This window comes from Amphiura filiformis, chromosome 12, assembly GCF_039555335.1.
Source record: "Amphiura filiformis chromosome 12, Afil_fr2py, whole genome shotgun sequence".
In the NCBI taxonomy this organism is placed as follows: domain Eukaryota; kingdom Metazoa; phylum Echinodermata; class Ophiuroidea; order Amphilepidida; family Amphiuridae; genus Amphiura; species Amphiura filiformis.
The window spans coordinates 31,085,336-31,102,671 of NC_092639.1; the positions used below are offsets into that span (position 1 = coordinate 31,085,336).

At 35.6% G+C, this 17,336-nt stretch overlaps 2 protein-coding genes across 2 annotated transcripts in view; both read right to left on the reverse strand.

The window, feature by feature from the left end:
- The window catches only part of LOC140166067 (ras-related and estrogen-regulated growth inhibitor-like), a 44,452-nt gene extending 39,731 nt beyond the window's left edge, over positions 1-4,721 (reverse strand). Inside the window, exon 1 of the mRNA XM_072189447.1 lies at positions 3,948-4,721. Coding sequence (XP_072045548.1) covers positions 3,948-4,044 — 97 coding nt within the window. The 5' untranslated portion in view covers positions 4,045-4,721. The remainder of the gene's footprint in view (positions 1-3,947) is intronic.
- Positions 4,722-7,218: 2,497 nt separating this feature from the next.
- Positions 7,219-14,861, reverse strand: LOC140166068 (dehydrogenase/reductase SDR family member 11-like). The gene is made up of 7 exons (XM_072189448.1): positions 14,582-14,861; positions 13,757-13,966; positions 12,222-12,316; positions 11,892-12,018; positions 10,296-10,388; positions 9,722-9,787; positions 7,219-7,970 (listed from the first exon to the last, which is right to left on the reverse strand). The coding sequence occupies exons 1-7, from the start codon at positions 14,735-14,737 to the stop codon at positions 7,929-7,931; spliced, it is 789 nt and encodes a 262-aa protein (XP_072045549.1). The 5' UTR covers positions 14,738-14,861; the 3' UTR covers positions 7,219-7,928.
- Positions 14,862-17,336: the final 2,475 nt, after the last annotated feature.

Consider the following 17,336-nt stretch of genomic DNA (forward strand, 5'->3'; position numbering starts at 1 on the left):
AACTCAAAATTATACTGATGTGTATTATAATTATAGTAAAATGGTCATAAAGAGTTTATAATAATTAGTGACAGTAAAAGTAAAGTATACGTTATTGCATGCAACATATCTTGGATAATGGCTCGCTTTAAAGCTGGGTAACCTGATTGAAAAATCTCATCCCCCCACTTTATTTCATCAAAATGCTGATTTTGGTATCAGTTGAAAGCTCATATTTTTCTCATAAACATATTGAAATTTGGCGTTCCAAATCGGTGTATTTCCGAAGAAATCATCAAAAAACTGCCGAATTAGTCTCAACTATGGTATACCATAGTTGAGTCTAATTAGGCAGTTTTTTGATGATATCTTGGGAAATACACTGAGTTGGAACTTCTAATTTCAATATGTTTATGAGAAAAATAGGGCCTTTCACTTGAAATCAATATATTACATGATCATGATGATTATCATTAATAAAAACACTGTAGACTACCAATATCACACTGTATAAATGTCGGTAATTCCATTAGAATTAGTCACATTTACAAAAAACATTTACATTTTCTTTTTGCATGAGTGTTTCAAAGGGATGACATTTTATGTTATACGTAAGTTTTAAAGAATTTGATTTTCCAAATATATCAGGTCACCTTCCTTTAATACTGAACATTTCTGATTGTGGAATCCACCAGTTTATTGATCGCAAAAGCCCGAGTAAAAATACAGAGGGAGTACGGTGACTGAAAAGATCAGATGTGAAAATCTATCAATTGCACACAAATTAATACAAATCAGAGTTTTATGCTTCAATATAATAGCCAGAGTATGCAAAATGGGCAAGTGGACTACGGAGAAGTCTAGTACATGCATGACCCAAATCGGAGAGGAAATTGCACTTGTCATTTATGTGTAAGCTTGTGTAGTTGGATATGTAGGTTTTTCGATTTATATTCATATATAAAGTGTGGGGAAACCACGTGTTTTATTTTTATTTTTTGCTATTTCAAAGTATACAACAACCTGAACATTATATTATAAAACATACACTCTGAATTACAAGGATTTAAAAATAAATCCTTAAGGATTGTAATTAGGGACCAATCAATTTTAGATTTAAAATTAATCTTATAGATTTGAATTTTAAATTTTAAAGATTTCATTTCAAATCTGTAAGCTTTAATTTTAAATCTAATACTTGATTGGTCCCTAATCACAGTCCTTTAGGATTTATTTTAAATCCGTGAAATTTAGAGTGTAGCCGTTGTAAAATTGGGTAAAAACCAGTATTTTTGGAAGTGATTTTGCTTCAATCTCACTCTGATCACCCTTTTATATTTCAAATTTGTTCTTAGTATATATCAAAATAACAAATATCAAAAAATTTAGAAAATGAACGAATTCTATACTACGCCTGATTCTGCATAGATTACAAGTGTATCTGATTTCACAAAATGCTTTGCAAGTATTCGTTAAGCGGTTTTTTTTTTTGCAACCAGATCAAAATTACCATATTGAATTCAGTCAGTTTTGTATTTACATGTATTATTAAAACATGCAAATATAAGCCTCATTGTATGAATCATTGAAATATCAAACAAACAAAAATGACTCAAATATCTGAGAAATAACACCATTTCAAACTATGTTGATGTCTTTCAAAAATGTTGTGACCACAAACTACAATCCACGAAAAAAAGGTTGGCACACTTTGCCTGTCTTTTGGTATATCACTGCCCCCGCTCCCCCCAATTCAATGTTGGACCAAGCCATGTTGTGAACAGGCCCGTGAGACCCTCCAACATTGAAAGATGGGGAGTGGGGAAGTGTGAGATATAGGGGGGAGTCTGTACTTCACATGTATATTCCATGCATGTTTTACTCGCCTCCCCAATTTTGATAGGGCACGCATTTCCATTGTTTAGTGCAAGTGTGCAAACTATTTTTTTCCTGGATTGTAGGTCTGATGCTACTTTCTAATTTTGTTAAAATCCAAAGTCACTTCCTCAAAGTAGGCGTAAAGAATGGCATTTTAGAACATAATTATATTCTATTCATTGAAGCTTCATAACAGACCGGAAAAGGAGGCTTGATTTCGCTTCAGTATCAGTTTTTTTCTCATGCATTAATATCGAGTAGTCTACATTTGATTAAATGTTATAAAAACATGTTATTCATTTTAAGAGGATTTGTTCTTTTATGATAAAAACCGGAAAAGTAGGCTTGAGTTCGCTTCAGTGGATTCTGCAAAGGACGAATAACCATAAAATGGGAATTAAGTGAACAAGTAATTATGATTGTGATGCGTATTATTATATCCATTAAAGTGTAGTTAAAAGAATCCAACAATAGCTGCCGATTGCTATGGATAAAATAATAGTCAAAGTTTATATTTTATGTATAGCTTTATTTAATAAAGATAAATGAACAAAAAAATAACAATAATACTATAACATTAACCACAATCGGGAAACGGATGAGACCTATGTATACGGAGAAACAGACTGATTAGGAAGAGAAGGGTGTAAAAAAGATGACAGAAGAATAAGAAAAAAGAGAAGAAATAAATAATACATTGACGAAGGAGAGGGCAATACAAGAAACAAATGACCAACAATAAAATTAACGAAGGGCAAGAAATGGAAAGGCGATTTAAGTATTTTTGTGGGGCATGAAAACACATCAAATCATAGCCAAATTGCATTCTGAATAAATTATTTATATCCATATTTAATAATTTGCCATAAAATTAGTATTATATCGCAAATTTCATAAAAATCAAAACTATTTGATATCAGAAGGACATTCATCGTATTCAGAATGCAATTTAGTGTGTCTGATGTGCTCTCGGGTCCCACAAAAAATACTGTGGAAACGTCACTATCAGATTCCTTAAAGGTATTTGCTTCAAGCAGCCATGTAATTCGTACTCGTATCTTACTTATGCAGATACTTCTTTTTCAAATCAAGACATGAGTTTATTCAACTTATAATACCAAACCTGATCAAATTGAGATGATGATCAGGTGATGATGATGAATAATGTGCCAAACATTTTGACTCAGGGATAATCCTACAACCTGTTATGCTATAAATAAAATAAGTCTCAAACACATAAGAAGTCTATAAGAAAGATTGTAACACTGGATACGCATGACTTAATTTTTGTGACATGTAAATATTTCTCATGTCTGAAGAATTCTAGAATTGCTTTTTGTTTATTAGACAGTCACAAATCTCCGCACAATACGATCATTGTGAATTATGTTTTGCTAGTCAGTGCCATCATAGCATTTAAAGAAAAACAGATCATTTTGGTCATGTAAAGAGTATTATTGTTATTAAACTATATTTTAAAGATAGAGCAGTTCTAAATACCTTTTTTACTGCTCTTGCGAAAAGACAAAGTATGTTGCGAAAGGTATGAAGGACGACCGATCGCAAGTCGGCAAATGTATAGCCTTACACATATTTTGTTTACTCACACCAATGCACCCCCTCCCCCCCCATTCCACACACCCCACCCTGTAATTCACATCCCCATACCTACACACAATATTAAAGGCCCATTTATATTGATCCCGGCGAAAGTGCAAAATAAATAAATAAATTAATAATTTTGTATAAATTTAATACACGGCTTTTGGTATGCTACTATTAAATAAGGTACAGGAACAAAAAATAAATAAAATCGCTAAGATCTTTAAACTAAGCATAGCGTATTATAACTGTATTTTTGAACAGATAACCTTTTACCAGCCATCTCCTATTCCTAAAGTAATGGTTGAAATCAAACCATAGAATCTGTCATTAAGACCAATTTAACAAGTCGCGCACAGCCAGCCAATACGTTAAAGTACGTTGACGGTTGTGGCCTTTAAGTTAATCCAGTACAGTGACATCCTCAATTTTCAACAGATAAGTGTGCCGAATTAATTTTCCAATTTAGAATGTTTCAAGCAACCTACCTGATTTTCCAACACCGGTCTGTCCAAGTACAACTAATCGCACCTCATTTTGCACATTGCACGGTGAAACAACAGCTTTTCGATTACCGGCAGCCATATTATGTAATATTTCCTTGATATATTCCAAAATGTGCTGCGCCGTTGCTAGGCAAACACAAAATTGAAGAATGAAAAATACATCAGATTGACAAAAGCATTGAAACTTAAGCACTGACGATTTCCACGATGTAAGCAATTACAATTATTCATCTATTTCAATTTCACACGTTGGTGATAAAATTCAATTTTCTTGTTTACAACCACGGACAAACATGTTGTCCTTGATATATTATTCCCGCTTGTTTGGTCACAAATATCAATTATCGGCAGACGATCTCTATTCCACGCCAGGTGTTAAAAACTCAGTGTTCACTGACTATTTTCACATTACATCTGTCAGAATGTTGTCATGATTGCTGGGCACGTACGTATTGCTTCACACTATTGCAATAATTATTCACACTTAAGTTTTTCTCTGGCACCGTGCGTTCTAAACAAGTAATTTCCCGCCTTTAAGAAGTCTGCCTGTCGCGTGCGTCGTCTGCTTGAGTCAAAAACTTTTGCACGTTGTAGATTCGAGAATCGGAAGTGACTTGTTGATGTCAATATCCGTGAGAGTTTTGACAGTGTGTGCATCGATTCATCAGCATGTTCAGCAGAATATAGCCGGATATAAATCTTTTTGAGGAGGGCGGTATTGCATTCTCATCAGCGCGCTAAGGTGGTGGAAGATGCCGTTTTATTTATATACAAATATTGATAAGAAACTAGAAATTTTTATTCAAGTCAATTAAAAAGACAACAGCATGGCACAGTAACCAATGTATAATAATGTATGTACTAGTTGTTGGTTCAACCATTTGAGGTATAAATGAAAAAACGTTTTAACACATGAATTTATATTCTTCCAAATTCAGATTTTTTGGCATTATCATTTATTGGAACAAAAACAAGCATGCGCATGTCACATGTAAAAACATCTGATGACAACACAATTTTATTGGACGTTTAAACAAAATTATATTAAAACTACGAATATACCCTAATTCATGATTAAGTTTCGATTTCTCTTATCGCACCAGTACAGGCGGTCGAATGTAGCAGTAGATACTTAAAGATAGTAATTTGCACTAATATGCATCTTTTTCAACCGGGTATTACGGTTTCTTACATGCATGATTGTGATAAAACTCGGACCCTATGTGACCAGATCTGATCCAATCAGGCTAAAGTCGGCAATAATGAAACTGAGATATAAGCAAAAAGTGAGGACAAAAACAATAAAACACATAAGAAAATGAAACGGTTCATAACTTGCATAACTCCCTATTCCAGAAAAATATATTTCATTTGGCAAAACCGGATAATATTTTTCTAATTCCAAAATATTAGTTCTAATTCTGGAATGGGGAGTAGGTACTTTGCCAAGTTAGTAGTAAAGATTTTTTCTTTTTTCTTTTCTTTTTTTCTCTCCAATTTACAACAAAATCGAAGGGCATGTGAACCGTGTACAATAATGAGCTGAATTGGAAACGATCATCATGAATATTCACGTACAGATACTATAAAAATTGTCACCTAAGAGTAATACTAATATGCATTAGAGAATAAAGGTATTGGTTTTAGCCACTGGAGTGCATCTATCGTCTCATATAACACGGGGGACATCATTATTTTAAGTAAAACAACGAGACGAAGCTGAGTTGTTTTACGCCCAAATAATGATGTCGCGTGTTGTCGCGTGTTATATATAGGGTGCACAACTTATAAGTTCCCCCCTGCATATTTTTTAAAATAAATCGAAAACTATTTTACGAAATGCAGACCTGTAAAATGATATGGGTAGCCTTATTTGTTTTACACATGTGGACCAAATTTTAGCGTCACACGTCATTGCGTTCAGTCACAATGGTTCATTATGTAAAAAAAGGATACCGTTTTAAACACTGTTAAAAGTTGCATCTGAGTCCATAGGACTCAATTCTCAAACAAGACAGTTGGCCAGGGATATTCATGTGTTTGTAAAAGAAAACTTAATCTTTGGTATTCTTATTCTTCTTCTTCAAAAGCAAAGCAGGTGTTTTATTCTTTTCGTTTTAATAAATGTCTGAGATGGAAGGGATATGTACTGCAGTGAGAATAGACCACATCGCCAGTAGTTCATCACATGTGAAAAGTCACATTTGTGACCGTACAGCACGAATGAGCCGCAAATGTCCTCAATTGTATTCTGAGTTACAGTGTAAAATGGGCATGAAGGTCATATTCATAGGTATTTCAATTTGGTGCTACGTGTATCTCATTAAATGAGGTACACGTAGCACCAAATTGAGGTACCTATGAATACGACCTTCATGCCCATTTTACACTGTAACTCAGAATACAATTGAGGACATTTACGGCCCATTCGTGCTGTACGGTCACATTTTAATAATACCGTTTTTCTTCGCGGTAGAGCAATAGTTTGCTGGATGAAAATGTACCGGTGAAAGAAAATGCTCGTTGTATGGGAGTTGCGCCTAATGCAATTCGAAAATTGAGAACAAAATTTCAGTTGACAGGAGAGGTGAAAAATTAGCTGTTAATGAAATCCTCTCACAACATGTCATTCCCTACCATGGTGCTATTGGTGCACATTTCATATTCATGGATAATAATGCTACACCTCATCGTGCCATGATAACGAACGCATACCTGGAGAATCAGGGTATTGAAAGAATGGATTGGCCAGCAAAATATCTTGACATGAACCCCATTGAGCATCTTTGGGACCATGTTAATACCTTATCAATGAAAACACAACACTGCAAGAGCTAACCCGAGCAATCCAACATGTATGGAACAACATGGACCAGCAACGGGTCCGGAATTTAATAAACAGCATGCGGCGACGTTGCAATGCACTTGTCAACAGTGCAGGAGGACACATCCCCTACTAAATATCTAGACTTTAAGTTTTATTTCCATTACAAACACATGGACAGGCCTAACATACTGTATTGTTTGACAATTGACTCCTATGGACTCAGGTGCAACTTATAAAACTCCTCCTTTTCTTACATAATGAACCATTGTGGCCAAACGCAATGATGTGTGACACTACAAATTGGCACAGATTTGTAAAACAAATAAGGTTATTCATAACCTTTTACAATTTTACATTTCGTTAAATAATTTTCGATTTATTTCAAAAAGCATTAGGGGGAACTTATAAGTTGTGCACTGTATATGAGATGATAGCAGCTAAACAATACCTTTATTCTCATTCTTAAACACTTCAATTCAAATAAATATATTACTCGTAAGAATACCAAATTTTAATCAAATTAAATCCTACATTTTCACGTTTTACAAGTAATTACCTAGGGGTTAGAATCGATCAGTCCCGCTGTTGCTATGCACCTCCGATTGGTTCAAATAGCGTGTACGAGTATCGCGTCGACACGCACGCGCTAAAGTATGTGATACAGTGTCATACCACACGGGCAAGAACCAATAAGATTGCAAAAGCATTCTCAAGTGTTTAAGAATGTGTTGTATAGCAAACACATATTATGGCATATTCGGCGTGAGGAAATTCATTCTTTTTTTTTATTGCTATTTAAGAAAATAAACACTAAATTGCACCTTGTTTCTAAACATGTTTAATTCCTAAACACAAACCGTCAAATATAGACATGTAATGTAAATTTATGACCGTGGGGTGGGTGAGTATACGAAATCAAAACAATTCAGCACCGCAAAGACTAATTCAGTAATAGTAGTTGTAGTCGAACACCTTACCAGAACAAAATAACGTAATAAAGTAAAACAACCATTTTTTATTTTATGTTGCAGAATGTACTTTTAAGTTTGTTCCTGATTCTTGATTAAAGATTAAAGATTGAAGTGAAAAATCATGGAATTCACAAGTCTTCAGTAGGTCTATCTGATTGCAGTCACCTATGTAGTCTGTTCAGTGGGTCGCATAAGTAGATCATGAACCTATTAAAATACAAAAGCGTTAGATAATTGTCAACGCATGCAACTGTAACCATGTGTATATGAATACTCGTATTAAAACATATGTAACGAACAATATGCAAATCAGATCATGGACACGTAAGACATTGACTGAGAGGATCACGTCAATTTATTATGACGGCAATCACTCTCCCTATGCCATACATAAATTCTCCCAGCCACATTTTCCTAATATGAAATTTACTAAAAAAGTAAATTAAGGTTGGCAGAGGTGGGGCTCAAACTCACGCAGCGCCGCTATTATGGATACTGTATGAGGCTAGCGCCTTAGACCATGTAGACCGATCGGCTACCTGACTTGTTGGTATCCATCTTGAAAGTTATTTGAACATACAATCACAATTTCAACATAGACCTACCACGTGACAGAATTTTGTTTACTTAAAAACATTAATGTGTATTAATAGCGCTCAGAAATCCGACAATAAATGGGCTTCTATACATGCACAATACATCATAATAATCGATTTTGACTCGACGGGCTGCACGTGTTACTCGTATATACATGTAGGTCAGTATATGGAGCCTACCATTTTTCTTGAATACACGTTCGATGTTTTTATTATTTATATTAAAAAAATCCACATTAGACCCCAAAGTTTATTTTTAGGAAATAAAAGATTAGATTACCATAAAAACGAAACAGTAATCTTAGGCGGGTCTAATGTAATTTTAACATGGAATTTTCAACGTTTTTTGTATCTTCATTCTCACTTAATTAAACAAATATTTTGGCGTATATAAAATTGAACTAAAATTCTCCGCCTCTTAAACGACATCAAATGTGTCACAATTGGGAATCACGAATCGTTATAGTGCAGTTAATATTTATATATTCTTTTATACATAGGATGATTCTGTTTTGACACAAAAATATTTCATTGAAAACCTTCCCACTCGGTTATTTCAAAAAGGTAACCACGCTTCCGTAGAATGTGCAATAAATTAGCATTAAAATTTTTCTTATTTTAACAGCATTCTAGAAACACTTGTCGTTTGGCGAAAAGAGGAGTGGACGGCAATGATGAGTTGTGATTTATTGCGTTATAGATAACTTTCATCAAATTACGAATGGACACAACTTTAACCAAAGCAGGCTGAGTAAAATATTCCCTTAAAATCTCCATTAATTCTCTTCGGCAGCTTTAAAATTAGTTCCCAAATGGCAAGAATGGAATTTCCGGTGTTCCTGAAATGGGTTTTGTTATAAGGCAATCATTTAATATGTGGAGACAGTTACATCTGATGGCTTTGCTCAGTTTGTCATAATAGCTGGTAACAGGTGCTACCTCAATTTTGTCTTTTCAAGGGGAAAATCCGATGACAAATAAAGTTTTTGGGCCTATGTTACGCGCACAATTCATACATGTATAGTATTGAACGATGTACCCAATTTGACCTGGTAAATAAATAAATAAAATGATTGGATTATTTTATTATTTTATTATTTATTAATTTATTCAATTATTTATAATCTTCATCTATGGCGTTGTCTTTTTTAAAGACAGTTGTTTGCCCGTAATATGGCTAAAAAGTTGATGGAATTTGAAACCCTTGTCGCAGTATGAATATATATAAACATAACAATGTTTTTATTTAATTAATTAATTAATTAATTAATTAATTATTATCAATTATTATCAATTATTATCTAGCAATCAAAATGGTATCCTTGGTCTCTAGGATTGCTTTAAATTGTGATATATACGTACCTGAACGTGTGGTGGCGTTTGGAGGACATGAACAACAGCATCAGCTAGATCCTTAGGCTCCAGACACTTAACAAAATAATACGAATGTACATGTAAGTATACACATCATTTAAGGTGGTACTTGATAAATTTGTGACTATTTTTGCATTTTTCTCAACACACTGGTAACAAAAGTTACGCATATTATAGGGGCAAGGAATCCAGTTACTACACTGCAATTTCAGTGACTCAAGACAAGTAGTTGTTGATTTATTGATCAAATATTTGTTTTCCCTCAACTGTTGTCTGTGCTGAAATAAAATTTCCATTGCAGTAATTGTAGTCCTTGTCCCTATAATATACATATCTTGTCAACAATGCCCCATACTTTTTGAGAAAAATGCAAAAATAGGCACAGAATTGGCCAGGGGTGTAGTACCACCTTAAGCCTATTATAAAATTCATGAGAAAACTGCTTATATTCTGCTTTTTTCTGTGTTCCTGATTTTATGAAAAACTAAGCTACATGTATATACAGCAGGGATAAACGATCTTTGTTTATAACAATGAAACTTATGAAATATTTTGACGTTACCTTTTTGGCGGCTTCGGACTTTTCATGAATACTAGGATCATCGGGATACATTCGCAGGCAAAATTCGGTCGATACGTCTCCGGGAGATATAGACTGGGAACATACAACATAACATATATTTAAAAAACAAATGACGTATAACTTTACACATAATAATGATGACTTCAATTTATAGGTTATTCACATTGTGCTACGGAGAAGTACCTTGTTCCAGAAGATATCAATGCAATAACAGATTTTAGTAAGGCGTTTGATCGCGTGGATCACAACATTGCTATTCCAAAGTTAATTCAAATGGGAGCCAGATCTTGCATAATCCCCTGGATTTGTAATTTTCTCTCAGAGAGGTCTCAGTGTGTTAGATATCAAGACTGCCTTTCTGCATGGCTCAATCTTACAGGTGGTGTACCCCAGGGCACACTTACAGGCCCTGCCACATTTGTTTGTCAGGTTAATGACGCTGCTCAAACTACAGATGAGAACAAACTGGTGCTCAAATACGTTGATGATCTCACTATTGTTGAGAACACCTTTGTCAATCCAAGATCTAGTATCCAGGATAATTTGAATCTATTTGATCAATGGGCTAACATCAATAAGATGACATTAAACCCAAAAAAATGCATGTTCATGGATATTAATTTTTGTCACACTCAATCAGATCATCAACCACTGACACTTGCTGGTGTCGAATTGCAATCTACTGATTGTGTCAAAATTTTGGGTGTGAAGATAACTCATGATCTTAAATGGGATGTGCACACTACAGATGTCATCAAAAGAGCTACAGGGCGTTTGTTCATGCTCACCACGCTGAAGCGGTTCGGTCTAGATCTGGATGACCTTAAAACCATCTACATAGGCTTTATAAGACCGCTTGTTGAGTACGCTGTTCCAGCGTGGCATCCAGGTTTGACCGAGCAGCAGCATTACGCCCTGGAGCGCGTCCAAAAACGGGCATGCAAAATCATGCTGGGCTACAATACACATCTTATCAAGATGCTCTAGAACGTTGCAAATTGACTGAGCTGAGATCACGTCGCGATCAAATCTGTCTTAAGTTTGCCAACAAACTCCTGGAGCATCCTGACTTCCGTAGCTGGCTTCCAGGTTGTAGGAACCTGCGAAACGCTAACCACCTGTCTTTACCCAAGGTGCGCACTCAAAGATACGCGCGTAGTCCCATCCCATACATGGTTCAGCTGTGGAACAAGGATACTTCAGGAGCAGGTCAATAATTTCTTGCTAGCTTGTTTGCAGTTATATATAGTTTGTATGTGATTTCGTTTTGGATTTCATGCTGATGTAAGATATATTTAGTGTTTTGTTGTTGCCAATTTCTTTGTAGCATGTATGTAATTCAGCCTTTTGGCTGCCATATGCATTGTTGTAATAAACCTTGAATAATAATAATAAAGAATGGGTTTAGAAAGTTGTCCACGTATGCACTGTCCTGTTTTCCATGGGAAAGATTCCCTTATAACAGAAATCAGTTGTGTTTTATACAACTATTCGTTAAAACCTTAACATAAAGATTCTTTATTTCAAAGATTATGCGTGGATTGTAATTCTTACATAATTATTCATAATTCTTACCGTAATCCTAATGTTTGATTTAATTTCTCTCAATTCCAAACGTAGTCCCTCAGTGAGTGCTTTTACTGAATGTTTTGTCGCGGCGTATACATTAGTGGCGGGCTGTTCCAAACGATATCCAGACATACTGTATATAAGGCGGACAGAATTTCAAGAACAATGTTACATGATTAGCATAAGTGTTATATAACGAAGAAAAACAAAGAATGATGAAAGAAATAAAAATAGCACAAAGATTTTTCCTCAAATATCTGAGAGACAAACTTTTTATTTTCCTTACGACGTGAATATCAGATAAATAATTAGCAACTATTAAAATTATATAGATACCTGCTGATGTGTATAATGTATCCATCATCAATATTCCTTTCTTTCATAGATTGGTACGCCTCCCTGGTACAGATGCAAAGAGCTAAAACATTGACCTACAGCATGTTTAATGGGAAACAATGTTGATTCGCCTTACTCTTTATTCTGATTAACAGAATTAAAAAATATTACAAAAATATGACCGTTCGATTTTTATATTTTCAGATTTCTAGTATAGGTGACCCCGGACATCCGGGTACTTATTTTACATGACGCTACAGTGCCTACACTTACGCTTTTCAACCCACAATAGACCGTGGAGCAGTGCGACTAGTTGAAGACTTGTAGCAGAGTCTCTTCAAACTGTTTACATTTTGTTTTGACCTCGAATCGAGCATATTCTGGGCCGATTTCGGTAAAATATATGTTAAATACTTGGCGAAAATTGCATTTTATGTGAAGCTGAACACATGAACATGTAGAGGAGAGTCTTTATTTTTGTTGTTGGCTGGAGGCCCCATGTCGAGAAGTTATAGAAATGGTAGTATTTTGGCCGATTTGAAAAGATACAAACCACAGAAAACTACAAATTTGACTTCTGAATCAGATTTGTTGTCAACCGAAGTCTTTATTCAGCAGTTGTTTCAAAATGATAAAATCACTGGACAGGAAAAATGAGTTCTCCACGCATACATATGACCAGAAGGGTGAACATTTACCTGCAATGGGTAGGCTGACGTATCTTGCATCTTGATCGAAAGTAATGACTTTCTTGCCATTCTTGGATAAAGGCATAACAATCATGATGTGACCACAAGAGTCTGGTTTCAGTTAGGAGGCTGCGGATGCTGACATCCAACCTCTTAATTCAACCAATCTTTGATGGTCATTTCTTCTTTGACTTCTACGCCTTTGCTCTTAATCTTTGCAACTGTTGAAGTCTTCCATTTACAAGTAAGCACCTAAGCATTACACTACAAACCCTATTTCTCATCTTATATTTTGAACACCGACTGAATAAAGACTTCCGCAAAGAAAATCATGTCAATGAATTATTGTTTTATACTGGAGGATGATTGCATTGGTTATCGGAAGAAAACAAACAAAAAAGTCAATCAATCAAAACATTGATCACGTTGATATCGACAGCATTTTTGTACATTACGTGTATAAAAAGTTTTCTGAAAGCATCATTTTTGGTAAATGTGATTATATTTTACTTAAGAACAATATTGATTTTGAGAAGGGAGAACTTTGGTAGGATAGAATAAAGATTCTTCTTTTCGCAGGTTTTTAAATTTCCTGAATCAACAAAATGTCTGCCAAGTTATGCAAAGAAATGTTTTGTAATTTTAGGGGAGTTATTTTTAACCCTTTAGTATAAGAACAAGGCAGTAAGAAGATTGTCATAAGTATGATATGGTTGTGGGGGAGAAGGAGGGGATTGTATAAAGGGTAAGAATGGTCGAGAATTCGAATAAGAATGAGAAAAGGAAATAGAAAACGGAAAGCCTTAACTTATTAAATATAATGTATTTCCGAAGTTGTAAACATACATCAAACATATTCCTCCATTGCTCAGTTTTGCCTTCTAGTAACGTGGCCGGATGAGCTAAGCCAGCGTTGTTAACGCACACGTCCACACCTCCGTATTTCTCCTTGATTTCAGCAAACATGGCCAAGATTTCATCTTCGTGACGAAGATCACATTTTATCGCATGGAGGGATCCGGTGGTATTCGCTTGTCGAAGTTTAACCGCGCTCTCCTGAAGGAAGCAAATCATGAAAACAATTACAGGAGACAATGCAACAACTTCATTAACGTCGTAGGCCCTACGTAGGAAGTAATCTTGAAGTACGATTTCTTTTTTGAGTAAAGTAAGAATACGACAATGCCAAGAGGCTAGACTGTATCATAGGCCTATTAATAAATTAGCCATGATGCCAAGAGACATTTCATGAGAAATACGTTGACAGAAACAATTTAAAAAAAAAGACAATAATGATCGAGGCTTGTAAAAATGTCTTTCTTCAGTAATCTTGGACCATTAAATGGGATGCACATGTATATACACGTATATTCATATTAAACCACCATGTATTATTACCAGTATTGTTGTAGGCCTAACAGCAGATTTTAAATAAAATAGAATGAGTTACAAATACTTGTTGAACGAATATTCGACGACGGGTGACGTACCGGATCTGATATGATGAGTACTCGGCCCTTGCACCCGGGCCTTGCACACATCTGATGGGTGTGTGGTTACATTGCCGGTAACATTGTTTGCCTCGTGCTTAAAGAAAACTTCTTTCAACATCGGTAAGTTTACTCCCGATATTAAGTCATAAATATAATAAATTCTATATACGGTACTCACTTCTATTTTGTCGATATTTCGTGCACAACCGATAACCTTCATGCCTAGTCTGAGAACAAGATGTTCACACACTGTAGCACCTATCCCTGCAGACGCTCCGGTAACTAGTGCTACACGTCTGGCCCAGTTTGTAGCTGATGATGCCCTAGAAGCCATTGTCGTGCCGGAATGTCAGAATAATAACTCGCATTGATAATTATATGGCAGATGCAGATACTAGTACAACTTGTACTAGTAGAAATTTAGTTGCAAGTACCTTAATATATTTTACATTTAATAACAAAAGTATTCATAAACAACAATATTGACCCGACTCCCGGGCCCGACTCAGTCGTCTGATATAGACCTTTATCGTTATGTGTGCCAAGTCACAAGGTTTTGTAATGCCCTTTGAACCGGCGCGGAGCACGTGTTATGTGCTAAGGATAATAAAATCAGGATATGACAATTACTCATTAGCACGTGTCGAATGCTTATGTAAATAGCGTAATGGTATTCAACTAGAGGGCGCTAATAATATCAGCAGACAGAGCTTGACTCGAATTCTATAATGGTTAAATGCGCAATTAAATAACTTTTAAATTATAGGCTTTCCATATCAGTTCGGGGGCACTGCTAATTCAAAGACGTCTCTGATATCAACTACTCTTGAAGGGTTATGTCACCTTACAGTATCATATTTCAGAGACGTCTCATAAATCACATACTCCCTAGTTTCAAAACCCAGTCGCAAACGATATAAGTAATTTTGATGAACGTGCCAGCGCAGTGGGAATAATTTTGTGTATAGGCCTTATCAGGGTTGTAGCTAGCCCAAGTTGAGCATGTTGAGTGCCTGCTAATGTTACTATCCAATTCATGAATTGGATAGTAAAATTGGGATTTTTTTACCTCAAAACATTTGATTTTAGCCATTGCAATCTAAGTGTGTTCTGGGACCATTTGTCAGAATTTGCACAGATAGATATAATTTTTGCACAGGTAGATATTTGCTAAACATAGGAAAGCTTATTGTAATACACTCAGCTTCGTTCCGATGTGCTGCATCGAGTGCCGAATTGTCAACAAAGCTCGACGTATGTGATATCACAGACCCCCGTATGTGAAATCACTGACCCGTCTTTGAAATCAGAGACGTCCGGTTATTACGAGTGCCCCCGAACTGATATATAGTATACAATTTCGCTGTAAAATAAATGTAACTGCTCAATTTTTCAACATGTACGTGAATCTTTAGCATATTTGTGCCGAGCATGGTTGAAATGTAGCTAAATCTAGTAGTGTCACATTCTGCTGCATCATCCTGTCTGGATGATAGAATTCTATTTAAAAAAACACCGAATTCTAACAGATAGATGTGTAATAAACACAATTTATCAGCATCTAAAATATATGTTAACTGACCAAGATAAACAATCGAGTATACACATGACAATTAACTACATGTAAACCAGCCGTCAATCTTAAAATACTGCAAGCAGGCCCACGTGCTTTTGGATAGTAAAAAAAAAAAGTACTGATATAAGGGGGTTTGCCACAAAAGCAGTTTTTGGTGGGATGCTTTGGTAGGATGAGCTTCCCGCCAAAAACTGCTTTTATATCAGTGATTTTTGATGATTTTTGGAGGTGTTCTAAAAATTGCTCAAGTGGATGTAAGGGGTTTTTCAACAAAGCTCTTCAAATACATTTCACAGGTAAATGATTGATATACTGCCCTCTGGCTCTCCACCGTCTGTTCCTTTATCCTCTAAATTCAAAGAGACAAATCACTTTTCGGCATTTTGCAAAACTCCTAACGACAAGGGCATACCCGCAGGTTTGAAATCATTGGGCGCGTAGCGTTTTATCGTGACTTCCATCGCTAAGCAGAAAAGCAATTGATATCAGATTAATAAGTGGCTGGTATCACGCCCTACCGTCAAATCGGAAGTAGTTGACTTGAAAGCAAAGTTGTTACTATATCGCTAACTATGACTTGACGCTTGTAGCCATTGTACAAACGCTACCAGCATTTGATATGACGTGCCCATTAGAGTCCGATATTTTGCGTGTTTTTGCTGTTGCAACACTGTATTTTCGGTTAGACTCGGCAACAATTTTCCGTTCATTGGATTATCAATGTTTGGGGCTTTGTTGTGACAAATCGATATTTCAAGTGGCACAGCCAGAAAACGCAGCGGAAAGTTTCACAATCCCTCATTTCAAATATATAGTTTTGGTTTCTCTATTGTTCAGAAACCAAAAATCAAGGGATTAAAATGTGGAGATGAACTGGTATGCAATCATAACACTATTGTGCTGGGAGGACACAAGAGGGTATATAATATAATCAAAAGTATAATGGCCTATAACCATACGTATATAATAGCCTATTGTGCTAACATTTTAATTATCGATATCTATCAACGCGGGCGACTTTTGCCGTAGGTGGCACACTTCCATGACACCATAAAATTACACCCGAGTTCCGAGATTCGTTTGATAAGTTATGCATAGACATCGTTGAGACGTAGGCCTACATGTAGAAATCATGTGCATTATGCATATATTGAGGGGTGGGGGGGGGGGGTGTTTTGTTTATTTGTCTGAAATATAAACGATGCATGATGATGTAGATGATTTGATTATGAATTAGATTATTCCCCGGAAAGCACAACCCATACCTCTTACCTATGTTTCCTCCGCCACCTATATATAACCTCCTCCTCCCCTCCCCACACTCGATATCGACTCTTCCCTATTATTCCACTCCACT